Source organism: Pyrus communis, chromosome 11, assembly GCF_041283825.1.
Source record: "Pyrus communis isolate YQ-2024b chromosome 11, ASM4128382v1, whole genome shotgun sequence".
Classification (NCBI taxonomy): domain Eukaryota; kingdom Viridiplantae; phylum Streptophyta; class Magnoliopsida; order Rosales; family Rosaceae; genus Pyrus; species Pyrus communis.
The window spans coordinates 4,876,279-4,899,369 of record NC_142575.1 but is presented as its reverse complement, the minus strand read 5'-3'; the positions used below and the strand labels follow the sequence as shown (position 1 = coordinate 4,899,369).

Below are 23,091 nucleotides of genomic sequence, written 5' to 3'. Positions count from 1 at the left end.
AATATGCATGGTCTAGATCCAACGGTTGACAACGGACCAAAATGCCATATTTAACACCAGTTAATGTAGCAATGCATTACGCATCCCGCAAGAGAGAGAGTTTATAAATTGAACGGAAACCCTTTTCCGAGTTTGAGTTTTTCTCATTCGCCGATCAATCAAATCTTCAAGAACAAACTCTAAAGCAAGTCCCAGAAGGCGCTAAGCATTAGTCGGGCAGCGGCAGGGTCTAATGACTAGCGCCTAGGTCGGTAAATAATTTTGAGTTCGATTTTACATCTTTTGAGCAACAAAAAATTGTTCCTTTGGCCCTTTTATATTCTCAAGATTTTGATCGTATGGACCTCATGAATCTTCCAATTCAACTTGACAATTACATTCATAATATGAAGATGCATAGTAAGTTTTCAATATTGAAGGAATTAGTGATCTTACAAAGGTGTGCAAGCTTCAAGTTAGTGTATAAGCTTCTTATATTCGTTTTAGTGTTAACGGTGCAACTACTTAAAACTAAATACTTTAGATTTCTATACACTTTTTTTTCTCTTTCTTGCACACTTAAGGGAAGATCAATTAAAAGAACCCTTCTTAAGAAATAAAGCAACAATTGAGATACAAAAAAGGATACATTCAATGATATAGCGTACACAGTAGTCCTCAAGCGCTATCTACGGTGGGTCATCGGGATGCTTCCCTTATCTGAGAGGTGTGGACATGAAGGCCCCCATCAATGTGGAGAGTGATCTTGGTTGTGTAACGGTCTACTCATAGCAGAAAGATGAGTATATGTCGATGAGCAAAGTCTTTTCCTAGACAAATCCTTGGACCCGTTTATGTAAGTCACAAAGTTTCTTCAGTTCTTTTTTTTTTTCCAATAAATAAATAAATAAAATGTGGCATATCGATGCTACTTTCTTACGCTGAAGGCTATAAATTTGAAGGGCTCTCTTCCTGAAAAACGCAATTTTCGTCGAGCCATCTTTTTGACCAAAATTCTTGTGTATCACCTGTGACGAGATGTAAAACTTGCTGATGAGTTCGGGTTCACATGTGTGTCACATGACCTCCATTTCAAAGATATTTCGGTCACTCCATGTCCATGTCCCCGTACCCAACGTAGGTTGACACATAACAATGAACTCCATTCATATATATATATATATATATATATATATATATATATATATATATATATGTACACACACCTAATTCCGTCTAAATTTCCAACCCTTGTTCCGTCTAATTCCGTCGGGTTCACGTGTTGCACATGGCTTAATGCGTCGGTCATATAGTGTGCCTAACGTTGGTTAGCATGTTGATCAGGATATATGTCAACACAATGCCCCCATCTTTTCTTTTGTAGAAGTTTAAAGCTCTAATTGGAATTGTCTTTTGAAGAAAGCATTTTCTCTTCCTACCATTATACGCCACAGTCCACCTAAACATCATATTCGTCTTCTACGAGAAATCGTCTTTAGAATCTCGTTTTTGTCTTTAGTACGAAAAATAAATGTTCACAAACTTTTATTTCTGTATTTTCTTGTGCACTTCTAGAGTTTTGTCAAGTTAGGGGTTTTGGGTTTTTTGAATTTCGGGGTGTTAGGTTTCCTAATGGGCTGGAAAATATCAGAGAACTAAAGAATGGTCTAGATCCAACGGTTGACAACGGACCAAAATGCCATATTTAACACCAGTTAATGTGGCAATGCATTACGCATCCCGCAAGAGAGAGAGTTTCTAAATTGAACGGAAACCCTTTTCCGAGTTTGAGTTTTTCTCATTCTCCGATCAATCAAATCTTCAAGAACAAACTCTAAAGCAGGTTCCAAAATGCGTTAAGCATAAGTCGGGCAGTGGCAGTGTCTAATGACTAGCGCCTAGGTCAGTGAATAATTTTGAGTTCGATTTTGCATCTTTTGAGCAACAAAAAATTGTTCCTTTAGCCCATTTATATTCTCAAGATTTTGATTGTATGGACCTCATGAATCTTTCAATTCAACTTGACAATTACATTCTTGATATAAAGATGCATAGTAAGTTTTCAATATTGAAAGGAATTAGTGATCTTACAAAGGTGTGCAAGCTACAAGTTAATGTATAAGCTTCTTATATTCGTTTTAGTGTTAACAATGCAACCGCGTAAAACTCAATACTTTAGATTTCTATACAATTTTTTTTTCTCTTTCTTGCACATTTAAGGGAAGATCAATTAAGAGAACCCTTCTTAAGAAATAAAGCAACAACTGAAATACAAAAAATGGTTACATTCAATGATATAGCGTACACAGTAGCGCTCAATCGCTATCTATAGTGGGTCGTCGCGATGCTTCCCTTATCTGAGAGAGGTGTGGACATGAAGGCCCCCATCAATGTGGAGAGTGATCTTGGTTGTGTAACAGTCTACTCATAGCAGAAAGATGAGTATATGTCAATGAGGAAAGTCCTTCCCTAGACAAATCCTTGGACCAGGCTGTTTATGTAAGTCACAAAGTTTCTTCAGTTCTTTTTTTTTTTTGTTTCCAATAAATAAATAAATAAATAAAATGTGGCATGTATCGATGCTATTTTCTTACATTGAAGGCTATAAATTTGAAGGCTCTCTTCCTGAAAAACGCCATTTTCATTGAGCCATCTCTTTGACCGAAATTCTTGTGTATCATCACCTGTGACGAGATGTAAAACTTGCCAATGAGTTCGGGTTCACATGTGTGTCACATGACCCCATTTCAAAGATATTTCGGTTACTCCACGTCCAAGTCCCCGTACCCAACGTATGTTGACACATAACAATGAACTCCATTCATATCTATACCTAATTCCGTCTAAATTTCCAACCCTTGTTCCGTCTAATTCAGTCGGGTTCATGTGTTTCACATGGCTTAATGCGTCGGTCATATGGTATGCATAACGTTGGTTATCATGCTGATCAGGAATATGTCAACACAATGTCTCCATCTTTTCTTTTGTAGAAGTTTAAAACTCTACTTGGAATTGTCTTTTGAAGAAAGCATTTTCTCTTACTACCATTATACGCCACACTCCACCTAAACATCTTATTCGTCATCTACAAGAAATCGTCTTCAGAATCTCGTCTTTGTCTTTAGTACGAAAAATAAATGTTCACAAACTTTTATTTGTGTATTTTCTTGTGCACATCTAGAGTTTTGTCAAGTTAGGGTTTTAGGATTTTTTGAATTTCGGGGTATTAGGTTTCCTAATGGGCTGGAAAATATCAGAGAACTAAAGAGCACGAGAGGGTAATTCTACAGTTGGAAAAAAAATAGAGAGTAAAACAATTTGGAAGTACGTATATGCATGGTCTAGATCCAACGGTTGACAACGGACCAAAATACCAATGCACTACACATCCCGCAAGAGAGAGAGTTTCTAAATTGAACGGTAACCCTTTTCCGAGTCTGAGTTTTTCTCATTCTCCGATCAATCAAATCTTCAAGAACAAACTCTAAAGCAGGTTTCAAAAGACGCTAAACGTTAGTTGGGCGGTGGGCAGGGTCTAATGACTAGGGCCCAGTTCCACGATCGACGCGTGGTCTGCTCATGGGCGCTGCCATGGCCAGCACATGGGCACACGTGCCTCTGCCGAAGGTACTATGCTCTACCGCCGTTCATGGCAGCGTCGACGACTTTTCTGGCCAACTTTCCAGTGACCCATCTCGGCCTGTGGCGGCACGTGGGGGAACTCGAGGTCCCTCCATAGGTTTTTCAACATGCCGAATCCAAATCCGCTATCTATTTTCTTAAATTCCATTGTTTAAGTATAGTTTTATTAAATAGTCTCTAGTTGTGTATAGGTACTTCGGTGGAAAGTGATCCCATCCTCCTTAGTTCGAGCTATTCCCCATTAGCAGAATATTTGTAAGTGGACCCCTTCGTAACTTGCATGTTTTATTAAATTTTAGGATTGCGTTCATGAAAAACATGATTTATGGTTTATGCAATATTTATGATTTGTCGAACTTCCACTTTATGAAAGGTTTACGACTATTGCTTTTACACTTTATGATATATTATGGATTCATAAATATGATTTTTGACGATGATTTGAGCTAGAAAGTTTTATGGTTTTACTAAAGATTATGAAATGAAATTTCATGGATTTACGAATATGTTATATATATGATTTATGAGATAAGGTTTGAACCTTTGAGCTTTGGTGATTTGGCTTGAGATTTCGAGATATATTTTTGGTACTTATCTAGTGGGTTATCATACAACACATACACACAACACAGATATGTAGACGCCTGTGGCCATAGGACACAATTGATTATATTATGTCATACCCCCAGCTTTACTGGCGAAACCAGTGTCAGATAGCTTCACTAGCCACAGCTAGTGTCGGTGTGTTGTGTTATATGTATATGTTTCTTCTCTGGCGTAACCCAAAGTCGTACAGCTTCACCTTCGGGTGATGGTGCCTACCATGTTTCTTCACTAGCATAACCCAGTGTCGTACAGCTTCACCTTTGGGTGATGGACATATTATGCCTTCGGGCTACTATGATACCCCTAGTTGAGTATATATGTTGATTTGAGTTATGAGATATTGAGATTTTCTTCGATACCCATTTTAGATACGAGTTTAGTCACCTACGAATGTTTTCATGGCATGTTAGAGTTTTAGAGAAACCTATATGTAGTACTATATATGTTTTCAAAACAGGGGATTAGTATGTTAAAAAAGAAAAAGGGTTTTATTATTATTATAAGTACTTATATAAATTATGGTCCACTCAACCTTTGTTTTTGCGCCCCATCAGGACATAGTGACGAGGAATACGACTCGAGAATCGAGGCATTTCCTTACCAGTGATATTACGATCTTCCATTCGCGTATGATTTCTTTATGATATCTGTAATTGATGTCCTATCATTCAATCGTACTTCCGTTTAGTGGTATGATCTGGACATATTTGTGCATCCTTTATTTTTTATTAGTTATCATTGAACGTTGCACTCATGTTAAATTCGGAATCTTATTGATTGTCTCCTAGTATTTGTATACCCCGTATCATGGTTATTGTATTATGACTTTTGGATTCAGGTTCCTTTTATTCTTGCGTATTGTTATATTTATGGCTTCGTCACCCTTGGGCTCGGGTGTCAGCCAAAACGTGCTTATCCTGGTATTTGGGAATATCGGGGTTGGGGCATGTCAGTAACTATATCTCATATAATTTTTCTCATGAATTTTTTATAAGAGATTGAATTAAATGTCCTTAATTGGCTAAAAGAGACAAATACGAAGACTAAATTAGTTAAATCGAAAACAAAGGGAATAAATTTTCCATACAACTATTACACAATGACCATTTTGACATTTAAGCCTTAAAGAAACTTAATGGGAGGTAGGATTGCGATCTTGACATGAGGCATTGAATACTTGGACCGTGGCAAAAACTCATGTGCATGTTTTTTTTGTCATTTAATATTACGGTCTAATAATATTTTTTTTTAATTACATTTACTTAACCTCGTGGAGACAAGTTAGATATCAACTTATTTCCCAACTGTAAATACATGGTTATAAAAATAAAAAAAACTTGTTTCTCTATATATGGGTAAGACAAGGTGTTTCTTTTCTTCACCGCCTCCCTGAGTGTCATGGATTTTCTTTCCACTCCCAATGCAATAAGTTTAGCTGTAGTAGTTTTAGCTATACTGGCGATCAGATCCTATGCCAGGAAAAGATTGCAACGCTCTGAGAAGACAAAGAGATACCCTCCTGTTGTCACAACCTTCTTACACACCCTCGTCAACTTCTACAGGTTGCACGATTTTATCACTGAGTTTGCATACAAACACAAAACTTTCAGGGCGCTTAACTTGTTCGTAAATTACGTTGTCACCGCCGATCCTGCAAATATTGAATACATTCTCAAAACAAACTTCGCAAATTATGGCAGGGTATGCATGTTTTTATCAAATGGTCGTACTTACTTTGTCTCACACGTTAATTTATGCGACTAATTAACTAGCTTGACCTGCTGCAGGGGTTGTACAATTACGACATTTTGACAGATGCTTTGGGTAATGGGATCTTCGCTGTGGATGGTGAAAAGTGGATACATCAAAGGAAGTTATCTAGCTACGAAATATCAACCAAAGTAGCTAAAGACTTCAGCAATGGAGTTTTCAAAACCAAAGCAGTAAAGCTTGCTGGGATAATTTCTAAAGCGGCAACCTGCGACCAAGTAATAGAGATCCAAGTAAGTTTTCAATAATGCTTCGATATTCACATAGATAGAATTGTCATTTTATTTCTTCTGAGATATTTTAATGTTGGTTCTTTTTTAATATATATTATTTTATTTTATTTTATTTTCTTGTACCGGGAAGGATTTGATTATGAAAGCGGGGTTAGATTCAGTCGTCAAGATTCTGCTTGGAATGGAAGTAGATACCATGTATGGGACAAATGAAGAAGGCACCCGGTTTGCCCATGCTTTCGATGAAGCAAACAAACTTACCCTGTATCGTTTTGTTGATTTCTCCTGGAAAATCAAACGGTTCTTCAACATTGGGTCAGAAGCAAAGCTGCGGAATGATATTAAACTGATGGATCAATTTATTTATAAATTAATCAACAGAAAGATTGAAACATCCCATAATTCATCAGACGATGAGCTACCTGCAGTGAGTTAATTACCTTCCATTCCATTAATTAATGATTAGTTTAGTATCTTAATATGTATGATTAATGCGGATGAGTGACAGTTGAAGAAGGGAGACATGATTTCAAGGCTTTTGGAAGTGAAAGGGAATGATCCAAAGTACTTGAGAGACTTGATTTTGAGTCTCATTGTTGCCGGCAAAGACTCAACGGCAAGCACTATTACGTGGGTTATTTATATGCTCTGCAAGCACCCTCATATGCAAGAAAAGGTTGCGAAGGAAGTTCGAGAAGCGGCAAATCTGAAAGATGATTCAAGCATTGTTGAACTTGCAGACAGTCTTAATGAAGAAGCTCTTAACAAAATGCAGTATCTCTATGCAGCTTTGACCGAGACACTCAGGCTCTACCCTGCAATTCCACTGGTAATTTGACTAACTTCTTAATTAAACCAAATGCATACATATTGCAAGGGAAATGGTTTCCGAAGGCTCTGTTTATTTCTTTCCCTTACTTCACTTTTGATTTATTCAATTCAAGGCCAGAAATAAACAGATGTGCATACTTTCTAAATTTTTTGAATTATTTTGAATCGTTGTTGACTATTTATTTTACAATTTGTGTGATGACATATGAACTGTCGACAAAGAATGCGAAGATCTGTTCATCTGATGATACCTGGCCAGATGGATTTAGTGTCAAAAAAGGTGATATGGTGGCATACAATGCTTATAGCATGGGCAGGATGACGTATCTATGGGGTGATGACGCACAAGAATTTCGGCCAGATAGATGGCTCGACGAAAATGGCGTTTTCCAGGAAGAAAGCCCTTTCAAATTTATAGTCTTCAGTGTAAGAGAATAGCATCGATACATGCCACATTTTATTTATTTATTTATTGAAAAAAGAAAAAGAATTGAAGAAATTTTGTGATTTACATAAACAGGCGGGTCCAAGGATTTGTTTAGGGAAGGACTTTGCTCGTCGACAGATGCTAATGTTTTCTGCTGTGCTATTCGGGAGCTTCATATTCAAGTTGAAAGAAGAGAACAAAGTGGCCCATTACACGACCAAGATCACCCTCCATATTGATGGGGGCCTTCATGTCCATGCCTCTGTCAGATAGGGATGCTCCCATAGATAGCGTTTCAGCACTACTGTATACGCTATATCGCTGGATGTATCAATCGCTTTTTTATTTCAATTGTTGCTCTAAGAGCATATCTACTGGCGAAATAAAGAATAAACAAGGTTATGAACCAACTATATTACATTTTTCCTTCGCCAAAATTATCCAATGATGAAATCTAAATTATTCCTTCGCCAAAATAAAGAATAAACAAGGTTATGAACCATCTATATGTTGGAGTTTGTGGCCAAGTGGACTATCCTCCAAAATACCTTTCGGCTAAAGAAAGAAGGAAAACATCCTTCCTTGTTTTGGGGAGTAAAAAAAGGGAAAAGACATTTGCTTTTGGAAAAGTTTTGTTCTCTTCTTCAACACCCGTGAGTGTTTTTTCAATAAAAAAAAGATAAGTTGGTTTTGAAGAAGTAGAGAGAAATAAAGAGCTCATTTTGTTTTCGGTTGAAAAGAAGCAGAGAGAAGGAAGAGCAAGAAAGAGCTCTTTTTTGCAGAGAGCAAGGGAGTCTTGCAGAGAGCCCAAAAAGAAGAACAAGTTGCTGCTTCAATTGGTTAGTAATCATCCACCAAAGTAGTTGTTGTTGTAATAGCTTTGAGATATATGTATAGAGAAGAAATTATTCATTATATTTCTTTCTCTATTTGTTTCTTTGGTGTGTGAGAGCTATTGGGTGTAGTAGGCTTTTGGGTTGTGAGATTGCCAACACTTTGTAAACTCCCATTTGGTTGATAGTGGATTATTGGGTGAGCTCCTACTGCTCCGAGGACGTACTCCAGTTACACTGACTGTGGAGGAACCTCGTTAAAATCTTTATGTTTTTTATATTTTGTTCTTACATTTTCATTTGATAAATTTCCTGTGAGCTAGCTTGAGTTGGTTCCATTTAGTTTGGTGCTATCCTAGCACAACACTATAAATACCTCATAAGCATCAAAACTTACATAATAATACATCGTAGCGAATTACAATTTGTCAAACAAGCATTTTATCAAGGGTTTGCTTGCGACTGGCATCCTGATCCAAAATTTACGAAAGTGATGACTGGACGGATTTTCTCCGATCCGGTTCTGGACTTCCACTGGCGTTCTCGGCAAGAATTTTAGCAGTGCATGCACCAGGCATTCATTAGAGAGAGAGAGAGAGAGAGAGAGAAAGAGAGAGAGTTAGTTTATATAGTACAAATCAATGAGGGTGTCTAATACCCAGCCCGATTTTATCCAACCCGGTTTCCGACTTCCAGTGGCGGGATGGCGGTGGCGCCCGCGAACAACAACGCAGGAGAAAATATAGTTATACTTTTCCTATCCACTGTAGGATATTTCAAATTCTCTTGAATCCCTAACCACGTGACTATTTTGCACAAACCAAACGGCTACTTATGTGAACCGCGCCCAGCCGTCGGATGAGATTAGATCCAACGGCAGAGACATGGGAAGAAAAAGTATATAATCACCTAGCCTGGTAAGGAAAGATCTCATACGATTTCGCACCAAAATAGTGTCTGAAAACAACAGAGAAGGTCCTTGTCCTCATCAAAACCTAATTTCTTCCACGTTAATTCACATAATTAACACAGAGAAACCCTAACGAGGTCTTAACAATGGAGGAGGAGGGTTATGGTGGTAATGTGCCGCTGGGTTATTATGAAAATCCGCTGCTGGGTTCTAACGGTATGCCGCTGGGGTTTCGGTTTCATCCGACCGATCAGGAATTGATCAGTTTCTTCCTCTACAACAGATTCTTTCACAGAGAGTCCTTAATGGCGGACTGCAACAATTTTAATCTTATCTACGAGTTCGACCTCTTCGGCAAGACTCCACCGTGGGTGGTTTGGGAGAATTTTGGCGGACCGGGACTTGAAGATCAAGATTTGTACTTCTTCTGCCAACTCAAGACTAGAAGCCAGGCGCGCATCAAACGTGAAATTGACGCCGGTGGTACGTGGAGCGAATCCAATTCAAAGCCGGTTAAGGATTTGCAGAATGAAAAAACTCTGGGGAAAAAGAGGAATTTGCGGTATGAGAAGGAAGGGTGTGAGCATGACGGTGACTGGCTCTTGGAAGAGTACAGCATTCTTCCTAGTGTAGTTGCTGGCGCTGATGACTCCGATCACGAAATTGGGAAGGTGGTTCTCTGCCGACTTAAAAAGAATTCTAGGAGCGGAAACAAGAAGAATTGTTCGAACTCAACCCAACAAGTGAACGAGCAGCCGGCAAAAAAGAGAGCAAGAAAAGAAGTCAAGGAGAAGCCGGCAAAAAAGAAGGCAAGAAAAGAAGTCAAGCAGAGACCGGCGAAAAAGAAGGCAAGAAACGAAGTGGGATCACAAAATACTACGAGTGTGATCACCCATACTGTTGAGGAACTACAAAACTGCCCTAGTACTAGCAGTGCTCCTGTCGTGCCCTTCGATGAAACCAATTACAAGATGATTAGTGACGCTATTAATCATGATCAGCAGTGCATAAGCAACATTGACGGTAGTACAATGCCCACAAATTTTTCTGATCATGATTATGTGCCGGTAAGCTTTGCCAGCGAATGTGGTGAGTTTCTTTTGAAGGATGAAGACTTTCTTTTGAAGAACGGTGAAGATATGTTTTTTGACCTCGACGATTTGTTGCCACCATTAGACTGTGGATCTGCATGGTCACTAGAGAAGCTGCCTCAAATTGACGGAACTCAAGAGCCTTTGCCGTTGGATGGGATGAGTTGTTGGAACGACTGTTTGTGGATGGGCAATTGTGTTCAATGATCAGTAGATCGGAGACGTATAGGTGACTACGGCTGTCTGATTTCGACGGCGAGAGATTGTAATTTCTGTTTTAGTTTATATATAAGATGTTTCTTTGATTTCTTGTTGTTATTGAGTTACTTCCTGATCAACGTGTAATTGTTTACTTAGAATGTATAGACTCACAAGTTGGTTTTTAACATGAATTGAAACTATGGAAAAGCACAGAAACACATTGGCATAACAATGAAAGAATCCGTGGCGCTAAATATTCCGTCGGAGCCAATGAAAGATCGATCACATATTTGTTCGGAAAATTTAATCACACAAATCTAGAACCAGTTCAGATCCAAAGGACAAATACGAGATTGTATAATTATCAAGAGCCAAAAAAAAGAGCAAAATGAAATCATTGTATTCCTTACAGCATTCAAAAACGTCCCAGTAATACGACCACCAAGTCGCTTGAGACAATCCATGTTGTTGCACCATGGTACCTCTGTTCCTGCAGCATTCAAAGATATCCGGACACATCTGTCACTACACCATGTAGTTGCTAATGTCCTTTGAGGGTTGCTTGGAATTGAAGTTTCAAATCTACCTTCCATGGGCTTTATTAAGTCAACTCATCCTCATCTGAACACCGTCTTATTGTTAATCTAACAATGCAGAACAGTCCCATCATCATCGTGATCTGCATTGTTGTCGAATCCATCTGACCCAAAGCAATCCGAATTTAAGACCACATCTTACACCTGTATTTCCAATCACTGCTAGTTAGCAGTCACAACCTACTCTACTATCTACAGATATCTGCCCAGCATTGTGAGAATCATTGATTCGTCCATAATTCCCTATAAACGAAAAGTAACCAAAACAAGATTAAGAAAATCATTACTAGTCTTCTTACAGACCTCCATACTTCAAAACATGTCCGAGTCATCAATGTAAAACCTAGAGAATTAAGAACGAAAGTGATAAAAAAATGCAATGCAACACTCTGAAAGCATATAGATGACAGGACAACTGATCTCACGAAAGCGAACAGTATCTCAAGGCACATTACAATAAAATTTCACCAGTATAGAACTACACCCATCTGTGGTTTCTTATGCATCAACATGTAAGGTACTATTTTAACCATCTCCATTTCCAATTTAAAGCCTAGATCAAGAGGAACAGTGACATAAGTAACAAATAACTTAGGACTGGTCATTCTACCGTTCTGCTAACTCATTTCAGATGAGAAAGCGTTGAAGGATAAAGAACAAGTTCAACATGAAGCAATTGAATTTTTTTCATAGACTAAACTATGTTTAGAGGATCCTTATTCCAAAAAAGCATTACAAACCAATATATTTATCGCTAGATACAACAGGTTAGGAGAACTAAATCCTGTATATGACCAATTGGTTTGGACACCAGTAGCCTCGTGCCGGCCCAAACTGTCTCGGCTTCCCTAGTTGCAAAACTTAAAAATTCTGATGCATTTGGTAAGTTAAAACTTTAAATTCCAAAATCACATAATCTAGTCATGTATAACTAAAATGAGTTGCATCAACCCCAGCCTCCACAAACCCAGTCCCCTACTTGCGGGAGAGGACTCTTTATTATGCATCAGCCATAGGCCCATAGGCTACAGTATAACGGTAATTTCTGGCCGGTGAGGGAGTGATCAGAACAAACTATATGGGAGGAAAAACAACAAAACACATACGACTAGATTTGCAAACCTACAAACTCACACATACTAAAATTTGAATTGATTAAGAACAAACTAGAAAACCGAAAAACTACACATTTTTCTTTTGATATGTTAATATTCCACTCATGAGGTGAGAAAACATTGACGCACAATGAACAAGTAAGCGTTATCCAGTAATTGCATTCGCTGATCAATCAACGATAAAAGATCATTTTTCCTACGAAAGCATTCTGAAACACCATACATTCATCATAGCATTTATTCTGTCCTGTTATACCATCGGTTGAGACTTTGGAGTATCGAGCCATTACGTCTTCTCCCTAGTTGCCATGCCAAACATGAATCCAGTAAACGATATCCTAACCAATCGCAAGTAGTGCACATGCAAATGACAGAGCAATTCAAATGCAATGTACAAGGAAAACTATTCACACTAACTTGAACCACAAGCAATTTATCAAACAGTTGGCAGGCGACTCACATCGGTGATCCAAATTACTCAGACTATTACCTCGCCGGATTTTATCCGACCTGGTTCCGGACTTCCACTCTCCTCCTCCTCACACTTGGCAGGAATGATGGCTCGGCGTTGGTGAACGCTCGAGAAAACGACGTAAATGAAATTTGGTAAAAATGGAAAATTACAATTCGGTTTTGGTAAAAATACCAAAATTTGGGCAAATAAATAAAATACGAAAAATTTGAGATACCGTTGACACCCTCCATATGGATAATTAAAAGACATCATCCACCGTTGGATAGGACTAGATCCAACGGTTGAAAATGGGGAAAAACTCCATATTTAGCACTAGTTACTGTAGCAGTGCACTACACATTGCGAGAGAGAGAGAGAGAGAGAGAGAGAGAGAGAGAGTTTCTAAATTCATCGGAAAACCCATTTCCGAGTCGGAATTTTTCTCTTTCGTCGATCATTCAAATCTTCAAGAATGAAAATCTAGAGCCCTGATTAACTTAACAATGGCGAATTTCTACGGCAATGGGCTTGTGCGTTCTTACGGCGACGTGCCGCTGGGTTTTCGATTCCGTCCAACCGATCAAGAACTGGTCGGTTTCTATCTTTCCAACAGAGTCGTCGCCGGAGAGCAGTTTATGGCGTACTGCCGGAGCTTCTTGCACGAGTTCGACCCCTTCGGGGAGACGGAACCGTGGGTTATCTGGGACAATTTCGGCGGACGTTCCCTTGTGGATCAAGACTTGTACTTGTTCTACGAACTGCATTATCTGCCGTCGAACTACATCAAACGCACCATTGACGCCGGAGGCACCTGGAGCCAAAGCTCATATAAGACGGTTAAGGATTTTGACGGAAAATCAATTGGAGATAAGAGGTGCTTCAAGTATAAGAACGAGGGATGTGAACAGGACTGTGGCTGGCTCCTAGAAGAATACATTCTTAATCAAACCCAAGAAATCTTTGATGGCAATGGCTCCGATCATAAAGCCCGAAAGGTTGTTCTTTGCCGGCTTAAAAAGAATCCGAGGTGCGCGAACAAGATAGATCATCCAACCCAAGAATTGAAGGAGAAACCGGAGAACAAGAGAGCAAGGATAAGTAGTTCTCTTGTGCAATTTGATGAAAGAAATAAGAAGATCAGTGGAACTAATCAAGATCAGGAGTGCAAGAGCGGCATTGACCTTAATGCAATGCCGCCAGATTTTTCAGATCATGATTGTCTCACGACGACCAGTGGCGTTTGTTCTTGTCCGATATGCTTGGATGGCGGAGGTGGTGAACCGCTTTTGGAGGATGAAGACGATGAAGATTCGCTTAAAGACGTCGACTTATCGTTAGGACCAAAGGTGCTGCCTCAGTTTGACGAAACTTAAGTTGTGCCTCGGCCAGCTTCAACCGGCTTTGAGGATTGACTGTTTGCAGATGAAAGCTATTTTGTCAATGACCGGTAGAAGAGATGTGGAGGTGACGACGGCTTTCAAATCTCCACCGTGTGCAGAAGCAGAGTTTTGATCACGAGAGACTGTAATTTCGCTACTTAGCATATAATAAGATGTTCCTCTGATTTGATTTCTTATTGTTTTTGGTTAGTATATGAGGAAATTCATCAGAATGATCAATGTATTGCCAGTTTGTTTTCTACGGAAATTCGAATTGTGAATGCAACTTTTGAATTCGATAAAATCAACTCTAGTTTTATGAACAAGTTAACTATATTTGTGTAATCGAATTTGCAAAATCGATTACAAATGATTTTGCAGAAGATACAATGATTTCGTATAAGGATTATATTAAAACGACGCCCTAGGGCGGCATGCTGTAGGTTTACATGTTGGATAATGGCCAAATGTTTCCTTGTTTTGTGGCTTAAATTGCTCCATGTTTTGTGGCTTTTTCAAAGCCATGTTTTGTGGTTTTTTTCAAAGCCATGTTTTGTGGCTTTTTCAAAGCCATGTTTTGTGGGAGAAGGCTTGGATTAAGAAAAGCATAAAAAGAGAGCATTTGGCAAAACAAGGATACGGATGAGAGAAGGAAAGCATTCAAAAGAGATGGTGTGAGCATTTGGCTCTACCATGGGCATGGGTGAGAGAAATCAAGAGAGCTAGAGTGAAAGATCTCTTGTGAAAGAACTCTTGGGGTAGAGTGAGGCTCTTGGGAAAATTCTGTGAGTGGGTGTACAAGGGTTATGGGATTGGGTTATGTCGATTTAACTCATGTGTAACTTGTACTGTTTTTCTCATAGTGAAGAGCAATATCTCTCCGAGGACGTAGGCAGGTTTTTTGCCGAACCTCGTAAATTTCTCGGTGTCTTTATTTCTTGTATTTTATTTTGTTCAACTGTGTGTGATTTTGGTGAGGTTGTAATCTGAATCTCGGTTCCGCACTAACGAACGGGCCAAGGCACAACAATTGGTATCAGAGCATCGTTGGGGGCTTTGGTTCGTTGGAGGTCCAGATTTGTTGTTCACCATGGAATTTTCAGTTGAGCAGTTTAAAGGGAGAGGCGGTTTTGCTCTTGATAAAGGAGAGTAATGGAAGCCTGAAGAAATGGAAGCCGTGTTTAGGGATGCTTGGATCAACTGCGAAAGTTGATGTTGAGGAAAAAGACAAAGGCCTCTTTCTTCTTACCTCACTTTCAGATTTGTACGAGAACCTTGTGAAACTTTACTGCAAGGAAAGAAACAGTAAGTTTGGAGCAGGTGCAAGCTTCTTTGGTGTGGAATAATACACACAAGAGACCATGGATGATGGTGGGCACAAGACTGCTTAAGCTATTCAAGGTTGAAATCGTGGAAGAAAATTGGAAAGAGAATCTGAGAGAGACAGCAGGTTCAGATCCGGTTCCGGAGGCAAGGGTCCACAGTGCTACGGGTGCAAGGCCGGGTTAGCAAGTTTGTGGTGGAAGACTTTGAGTATGCCCTCTAGGTACTCGAAGCAACACTTCTCCTGGTGATGTTTAGTCTCAAGTGTTTCAGGGGTTTTGCAGCAGGTGGAGCTATGGGATTCACAGGTGATGAGAAGGTCCTGAGGTAGGAGGAAGTCTGGGAATTTTGTCTGGCTTGATGGGTTGTTGCTGGAAATAGGCGCGCTGACGAGTTTTCAGGTTGCAGACAATGAAGAGGAGGAAAACCTGCTGGAGGAGACGAGGATGTGTTGAGATCCTGTCTGAAGCTAAATGGTGATTTTTTGGCTTGCAGCAGCTGCACATGCATTGGCAGTAACTGAATCGGAACAGGACCAACGAGGTTGATTCAGAGTGTGCATGCTGGTACGTAAGGCCAATGGACTTTGGTACAATTTGGCCAAGGTGGAGATTGTTGGATAATGGCCAAATGTTTCCTTGTTTTGTGGCTTTTTCAAAGCCATGTTTTGTGGTTTTTTTCAAAGCCATGTTTTGTGGCTTTTTCAAAGCCATGTTTTGTGGCTTTTTTCAAAGCCATGTTTTGTGGGAGAAGGCTTGGATTAAGAAAAGCATAAAAAGAGAGCATTTGGCAAAACAAGGATACGGATGAGAGAAGGAAAGCATCCAAAAGAGATGGTGTGAGCATTTGGCTCTACCATGGGCATGGGTGAGAGAAATCAAGAGAGCTAGAGTGAAAGATCTCTTGTGAAAGAACTCTTGGGGTAGAGTGAGGCTCTTGGGAAAATTCTGTGAGTGGGTGTACAAGGGTTATGGGATTGGGTTATGTCGATTTAACTCATGTGTAACTTGTACTGTTTTTCTCATAGTGAAGAGCAATATCTCTCCGAGGACGTAGGCAGGTTTTTTGCCGAACCTCGTAAATTTCTCGGTGTCTTTATTTCTTGTATTTTATTTTGTTCAACTATGTGTGATTTTGGTGAGGTTGTAATCTGAATCTCGGTTCCACACTAACGAACGGGCCAAGGCACAACATTACAAACCTTGTTCCGCAAGTAAAATGGGCAGGACAGTGCCCACAAGGAAGAAAGAAGCAATCCCTTGGACCATATCAAAGCAAATAACACGAAGACACCGAGTATTGTCGCTACCCCCTTCATTTGTTGACTTGCCTTGAACTGCAAGGTACCCTTCCAAATCTCTTCCTTGTTTGAAATAGATTCATAAGATGAAGTACCCCAGGTCCAAACTAAAACCATCATCATCCTCTTATGGTGATCAAAGCAATCGGGTGCCCTCGGATTCTGCCTCCCCTTCTTGAAAGTCTTTTCTGTCATCTGCGGAACTTTCAATCGCGTTACAAAATCTAAAGGCCGAATTAAGAGGAGCACAGTCATCATGCCTACATGTAGACGTCGAGGTAGATGTAAATAGACAATCTGCAAACTAGCTACAGGGACTGAATTCAATGCAATCGAAAGTAACATTGACGAAAGAGGAACTCTGTGAAAACTACCAGGATTTAAAACGTGTTTCGGGCTAAATTTTTCAGATGGCTAGGTGGAGTTAGTGTTTTCTCTCAATGGTGTATGAAATCCGATTGGGTCGGATCTTAATTTTTCAGTGTTCCAGTAACCAAAATACATATTTTCTCAGTCAAGAATTACAATCTCCTCAACTGCACGTTCCGATGTTCTAGTCAAATGTTATTACCTATTTGTAAACTCACCCGCGACTAACAAAAATTCAATGAGAACATGTAAGCAACGAAGTCGACTTATGCGTCTAAATCGTATTATTGACATAGGAAACCGACTACCAAAAATCAAGCGACCTACCAGTATGCATCTACCCTTCAAAGTGCAAACTTCAAACCTCTCATCACACACACTAACATACAAAACTACCAAAACCCATCTCAAATATCAACCACCTCTCTCTCTCTCTCCCATGGCTGCCTCATGGGAGGAAAGCGTCGAATACTCCATCAACACCATCTACCTCCTCTTCTCCGCCTACCTCGTCTTCGTCATGCAGCTCGGCTTCGCCATGCTCTGCGCCGGCTCCGTTCGAGCCAAGAACGCCATGAACATAATGCTCACCAACGTCGTCGACGCCGTGGTAGGTAGCCTCTCCTACTACCTCTTCGGCTTTGCCTTTGCATTCGGAGAAGGCTCAAATGCCAACCCTTTTATTGGTACAAGTTTCTTTGCTCTCAAGGACATTCCCAACTCCACCTACGACTACGACTACAGCTTCTTCCTTTTCCAATGGGCTTTTGCCATAGCCGTTGCGGGTATAACTAGTGGGTCAATTGCTGAGCGTACCCAGTTTAGTGCGTACCTCGTTTTCTCTTGCTTTCTATCTGGGTTTGTGTACCCTGTGGTGGCTCATTGGGTGTGGTCTTCCACTGGGTGGCTTAGTCCAAATTCGAGTAACCTGCTGTTGGGCTCTGGGGCAATTGACTTTGCCGGGAGTGGCGTGGTCCATTTGGTTGGCGGGGTTGCCGGGCTTTGGGGCTCTTTCATCGAAGGCCCCAGAGTGGGCCGGTTTGACACGTTTGGGAAGGCCACACCCATTAGAGGCCATAACGCGACGCTCGTGGTGCTTGGGACGTTCTTGTTGTGGTTCGGTTGGTTTGGGTTCAATCCGGGCTCGTTTGATAAGATTCTTGTGGCGTATCCGGACACAAGTGATCAAGGGAATTGGACTGGCGTGGGCCGAACAGCGGTTGCAACTACGTTAGCTGGATCGACTGCTGGAATCGTTACCCTATTCGGCCGGCGCTTGCTAGTGGGTCATTGGGATGCACTAGATGTTTGCAACGGAGTGCTTGGTGGGTTTGTAGCGATAACGTCGGGATGTGCCGTGGTTGAACCGTGGGCTGCCGTTGTCTGTGGTTTCTTCGCAGCTTGCGTTCTAATCGGGTTCAACATCTTGGCCGTAAAACTACAATTTGATGACCCGTTGGAGGCGACCCAATTGCACGGTGGGTGTGGTGCGTGGGGTTTGATATTTACAGGGCTGTTCGCGAAAGAGGAGTTTGTTGTCCAAGCTTATAATGCAGGCGCCATCGGTACAGTACGGCCTTACGGTCTCTTTATGGGCGGAGGATGGAGGCTGCTCGGAGCCCAAGTGGCTGAGCTTTTGGCCATTGTGGGCTGGGTCAGCTTGACAATGGGTCCTCTCTTCTACACCCTTCACAAGCTCAAGATTTTGAGGATCTCTGTGGCTGACGAAATTGCAGGTCTTGATGTTTCCACTCATGGAGGCCATGCCTATGTTCATAAAGAAGAACACCAACCTCACTTTTACGCAGATTACGTACGCATTCAAGGCAATAGATCGTGACTCGAGATCCAGCAACATACTGCTCTGGTTCTTCTTGATGTCATAGCATTATGTAGAGTGATTCAAATTGATGTACCTACTGCAAGTATTGTATTCAAGTTATGAATGAAATTCAAAACGAAAAAAACGCGGAACGGAAGTCTGACACGAACAAAATACATCTTACTCTTTTGAAGCGAATCAAAACAATGGCCAAAGTGCATTTACATGTTAACAGGTTTTAAATTACAGTAGGGTAAGGCTTGTTATATACACAGTTCCTGAATGCAAGATGTAGACGAACCTCACCGGACATGAGAATCATAGGGTAGAAAAACAGGATCTGGCATAACAAGAGGCAGTTTTTCTACGTACATAAATAGTCTCTTGCGGTCCTCTCTTAAGATTGATGATAAATCGAGAGCATCGCATTTCTCAGTGTAGATCCAAAGGTCACCTGAGTTGATTCTTTTGAGACTATCGCGACAAAAGGGGCATGACTGAGACCTACCACGCCTGAAAAAAACAGCAGAAAGCATCAGGTTCTGCTCGATATTATGAATGGAAATAAAAAGCATTTAAACAAGGAAAAGGAAAATCAAAATTCCAGGTTTACGCATCAGTATCATTCGATTAAACAAGGCCAATTCTGAAAGAAGTCGTTGGCCATTTTAAACTTTCATCTGAGCCTGGCCATTTTAAACTTTCATCTGAGCCAAATGGGGTAACTCAAAGACTTAATGATGGAAACGTTATAAAGACACATGGTCCAATGTGTTCGAGAGTATCCCAAAAAATGAAAAGATGACCTAATGAACGTTGTTAACACTTATTCAAGGTCGAATTTCAGTTACATTAATCTGTGGCATGCAAGATGGAAATCATCAACAAGAAATCACTCTTGCTAACAGCAATCACAGTTCATGGATACAACGAGAATATGCTGTATACAAATAAGTTGAAAATTATAAAAGAAAACACAAGAAAAAAAGGCCAAAAAGCTTACCAGTCTCGATAACACTTCAAACACAATGTGTGACTGCAGTTAGGCAACACGACTTTTCTATTCACCTCCATGCAAATTCCACACTCTTCTTCTCTTTCAATCTCAATTTCAGAGAGTTTTCCCCTCTCGGATTCATCCCTTCTTTTGTATCTGGCTGTGCAAATCTCTTTCTGTTTCCTCTCCTCCACATCTGTGATTCCCCTTTGAAGTTGCAACAAAGAAGGAAATATGACAGCTGCCCATGAAAATAAAAGTGTTCACAAAACATAATCCATGAATATCGAGGAAGAAATAGTTATATCCATTGCCACCCCCACCCCCCACCCCAAAAAAAAAAAAAAAGCCCTTCCACCGCCCCCCTCGCATCCTCCCAAGATGTACTTGCAGCACAAAGCATTTGCCTACGAATATTACCACTACAATAAGCATTTACGTACATCTTTACTGAATCTCACTTACCATAAAACTCTCTCATGCTGGCTTTCCTTTCGTAAACAGACATGGTGGTCTTTCCATCAGGATAAGTCTGCACAAATCGATTGCATTCCCACAACCAAACAAGAAGTCAAATAAAATTACTACATTTTCTGAAGATAGTATGACATGAATGAATTAAAAATTGAGAAAATCGACGATGAAATTACAAAGCATGCCAGACAATAAAGACCAACAGACACAACAAAAACCAAAAACTTGACACCAACACCCTGAAGGCCACTATCCCAATAGGCCAGAAGGCCCGGCAATCATACTACCACAGTCAAGAATGCGTGTTCACTCCATAGGCTATCAGTTCTCGGTGAAATAGCAGGAAATTTAAACCAACTATTATGCTACTGTTGTACTTCAACATGTTCTGTATGCAGCAAACGTTCCGAGGAATCCATTTCAAATTCCTTTTACTCTCTATCATCTTTCTCTCAGCTCTCTCTCATCACGAAACCGAATCACGCATTGACATATAACGAAACTCGATTGAGAAAAAAGAATGTACCATATAAATAAGAATTCGAAGCAAGCCGAGTGCTCCGGCGAGGTGACAGTCAGTCCACTGGACTAGAAAGAGGAAAAAGTTGGCCGCCGGACAGTAAGACAGTCTCATCTGAAGACGTGCTCCGTCTTTCTCCCTCGGATAATCCAGTGCCCTGAACAAAAACAGTGGCCAAACAAAGCATTTGATCAACAAGCATTCCACAATTATTACATCTCCAAAGTCCAATTAATGCACGAAATCAATAAAACCCACATCATTAATACATAATTACATAGTAAAAATCAATTTTTGATCCTAAGAAATTTTTTTTTTTTTTAATCTATGAAAAAAAATAAGTCTTTAAATCGACCCTACGAGTATAAAACATAAAAATTGGAAGAAAAAAAAACCCATGAAAAAATAAAAATAAAAATAAAATAAAATAAAATAAAATAACTCCTAAATTTAGTGCAGCAGAGGAGCGGAAAATTAAGCGAAAATTCATATATTTAGTGGATAATTGAATTGAAGGAGAAGGCGGAGACTTACAGAGTATTGGCGTGCTGAATATCTGCTTGAAGCGCTTTAAGAGAGTCCCTGAACGGTTTTCCCATGACTTAGAAATTTTCCCGGAATATTATTTTCCCACCAACCAAACAGAAAATAAGAAATAACAGTTCACAAGCCCCTAAAGTCTGAACCTTTATATTTATCCCCTTATCCCCTCAGCTTCTCGAAACAACGAATCCAGTGAGACAAAAGCTCAGACCTTCACTGCACTGTCCGCTTCAAACTCCATAACAAGCCAGAGGGTCCCGCTTTTTGAATTCCTTATCCGACTGACCAAATTTTAGATTTACGAAATTATGTGATCCTCTGCGGTGAAGACCTTAACGTTCCCTGTTAAGTAGCCATTAAATGCGAGCCACGTGGTTTAATGGAGGGTTTGAATTTTTGGTATCGTGACGTGGAGAGGATTGATTGGTGGCTTTGAAGATACGTGCAGGAAGAAAATAACCAGGCGGCGCAGCGGGTAGGGGGAGCACCAGGTTTTGTGAAAAACCATGGAAAGGACGAGTCGTCCAAGGGCACTGGCCAACCATGACGCGTAATTTGATTAAGTTTTTGTTGGATAGATAATTATGATTAACTTGATGTCTATCACGACAGAGTTTTTAGTGTGATGAAAGTACGAGTATTTACGTCATATATTAATAATAATATACAAGTGAATGAGCACTTGAATAAAATTACTTTTCCTTGTATTGTAACATATGACATATTGTTTCGTGTTCCAGATTAAAAAAACATCTTTGATTTTAACATAGTTGAATTTGATTAAGTTTGTTGAATAGATAATTATAATTATAACTTGATGTCTATCACGATAAATGTTTTAGTGTGATAAAAATACAAGTATTTATGTCATATATTAATAATAATATACAAGTGAACAAACACTTGAATAAAATTACCTCTCGTTGCATTATAACATATGACATATTATTTCGTGTTCCAAGTTGAAAAACATCTTGTCTTTAACATAGTTGATACGTTTCAAATGAATAAAAGGAAGGCTAATCCTCATATTAAACAATCTAAATTATGATTAATCATGGTTTGTGGATAAGGACACCTTTATCCTTGGTGGCCCACCTGAAATAATTGTGGCTCAACAAAATAAAGCAACATGTAAATTTGAAGGAAAATGATCTCTCTCGATCCCTTCTTCTTAATTCATTAAATTTGAAGATTCAAACCGTTGAAATTTGATATAACAGTTATAAACAGAAATTCACTTTAAAAATTATAATAATTTTAACCGTTTGATCAAATTTCAACAATCCAGATCCTTAAACTTGATGAATTTGAAAGACGGGATCCTTAGAAGATCCCTTTCCAAATTTGAAAACACATTAAACTATTCATTTCTTTGTTACCGAGAGAAATACTATGTTTTTTTTATATGGATTTTTTGTTAATTGCCATGCTTTTGGCATAATTTTTTTTGTTAATATTATAAGATATTATGTCGGTAACAATAGTTTATAAAAAATCTCACTTTAATAAAATCTCTTTTAACATTTCTCAAGTTACCAAACACATTCTCTCTCCTCCTCTTTAGTTCTCTCTTCGAACCCAGAAAACATTTTCCTCCTCTCAAAAACTCGTCGACATAGCATCTGTTACTTCCGACAACTCCCATCAGGATTTGGATTCTCGCCGGAACCCCT

The 23,091-nt window shown here is 39.7% G+C and overlaps 5 protein-coding genes and 1 long non-coding RNA gene across 6 annotated transcripts; 5 read left to right on the top strand and 1 right to left on the bottom strand.

Moving 5' to 3' along the window:
- The first annotated feature begins 1,717 nt into the window (after positions 1-1,717).
- On the top strand, positions 1,718-2,572 carry LOC148692721 (uncharacterized). Its single transcript, XR_015953144.1, has 2 exons — positions 1,718-1,881; positions 2,280-2,572. It is a non-coding gene; the product is annotated as an uncharacterized LOC148692721 (long non-coding RNA).
- A 3,002-nt stretch (positions 2,573-5,574) lies between these two features.
- LOC137743736 (cytochrome P450 704C1-like) lies at positions 5,575-7,908 on the top strand. The gene is made up of 6 exons (XM_068483682.2): positions 5,575-5,928; positions 6,015-6,230; positions 6,361-6,657; positions 6,739-7,059; positions 7,284-7,487; positions 7,582-7,908. The coding sequence occupies exons 1-6, from the start codon at positions 5,626-5,628 to the stop codon at positions 7,759-7,761; spliced, it is 1,521 nt and encodes a 506-aa protein (XP_068339783.1). The 5' UTR covers positions 5,575-5,625; the 3' UTR covers positions 7,762-7,908.
- Positions 7,909-8,049: 141 nt separating this feature from the next.
- On the top strand, positions 8,050-10,710 carry LOC137741453 (uncharacterized). The gene has a single exon (XM_068481160.2). The coding sequence runs from the start codon at positions 9,378-9,380 to the stop codon at positions 10,527-10,529; it is 1,152 nt and encodes a 383-aa protein (XP_068337261.2). The 5' UTR covers positions 8,050-9,377; the 3' UTR covers positions 10,530-10,710.
- Positions 10,711-13,038: 2,328 nt separating this feature from the next.
- Positions 13,039-14,371, top strand: LOC137741554 (NAC transcription factor 29-like). The gene has a single exon (XM_068481251.2). It carries the CDS (start codon positions 13,192-13,194, stop codon positions 14,059-14,061), a length of 870 nt encoding a protein of 289 aa, XP_068337352.2. The 5' UTR covers positions 13,039-13,191; the 3' UTR covers positions 14,062-14,371.
- A 2,981-nt stretch (positions 14,372-17,352) lies between these two features.
- LOC137742746 (ammonium transporter 1 member 3-like) lies at positions 17,353-19,055 on the top strand. Its single transcript, XM_088679332.1, has one exon. The coding sequence runs from the start codon at positions 17,391-17,393 to the stop codon at positions 18,897-18,899; it is 1,509 nt and encodes a 502-aa protein (XP_088535458.1). The 5' UTR covers positions 17,353-17,390; the 3' UTR covers positions 18,900-19,055.
- Positions 19,042-21,654, bottom strand: LOC137742747 (E3 ubiquitin-protein ligase AIRP2). Its single transcript, XM_068482688.2, has 5 exons — positions 21,407-21,654; positions 20,879-21,029; positions 20,344-20,410; positions 19,885-20,119; positions 19,042-19,394 (listed from the first exon to the last, which is right to left on the bottom strand). The coding sequence occupies exons 1-5, from the start codon at positions 21,469-21,471 to the stop codon at positions 19,184-19,186; spliced, it is 729 nt and encodes a 242-aa protein (XP_068338789.2). The 5' UTR covers positions 21,472-21,654; the 3' UTR covers positions 19,042-19,183.
- Between the last annotated feature and the right edge of the window lie 1,437 nt (positions 21,655-23,091).

What these genes read in the sequence shown, in the direction of transcription:
- LOC137742746 (XM_088679332.1), top strand. Translation starts at nt 17,391, where the DNA reads ATGCATCTACCCTTCAAAGTGCAAACTTCAAACCTCTCATCACACACA.
- LOC137743736 (XM_068483682.2), top strand. Translation starts at nt 5,626, where the DNA reads ATGGATTTTCTTTCCACTCCCAATGCAATAAGTTTAGCTGTAGTAGTT. An exon ending in ACCAAGTAATAGAGATCCAA is followed by an intron (nt 6,231 to 6,360) that starts GTAAGTTTTCAA and finishes TGTACCGGGAAG; the next exon opens with GATTTGATTATGAAAGCGGG. An exon ending in TCTACCCTGCAATTCCACTG is followed by an intron (nt 7,060 to 7,283) that starts GTAATTTGACTA and finishes CTGTCGACAAAG; the next exon opens with AATGCGAAGATCTGTTCATC.
- LOC137741554 (XM_068481251.2), top strand. Translation starts at nt 13,192, where the DNA reads ATGGCGAATTTCTACGGCAATGGGCTTGTGCGTTCTTACGGCGACGTG.
- LOC137742747 (XM_068482688.2), bottom strand. Translation starts at nt 21,471, where the DNA reads ATGGGAAAACCGTTCAGGGACTCTCTTAAAGCGCTTCAAGCAGATATT. An exon ending in TTCGAATTCTTATTTATATG is followed by an intron (nt 20,411 to 20,878) that starts GTACATTCTTTT and finishes CGATTTGTGCAG; the next exon opens with ACTTATCCTGATGGAAAGAC. An exon ending in CAGCATGAGAGAGTTTTATG is followed by an intron (nt 20,120 to 20,343) that starts GTAAGTGAGATT and finishes TTTCATGGGCAG; the next exon opens with CTGTCATATTTCCTTCTTTG.
- LOC137741453 (XM_068481160.2), top strand. Translation starts at nt 9,378, where the DNA reads ATGGAGGAGGAGGGTTATGGTGGTAATGTGCCGCTGGGTTATTATGAA.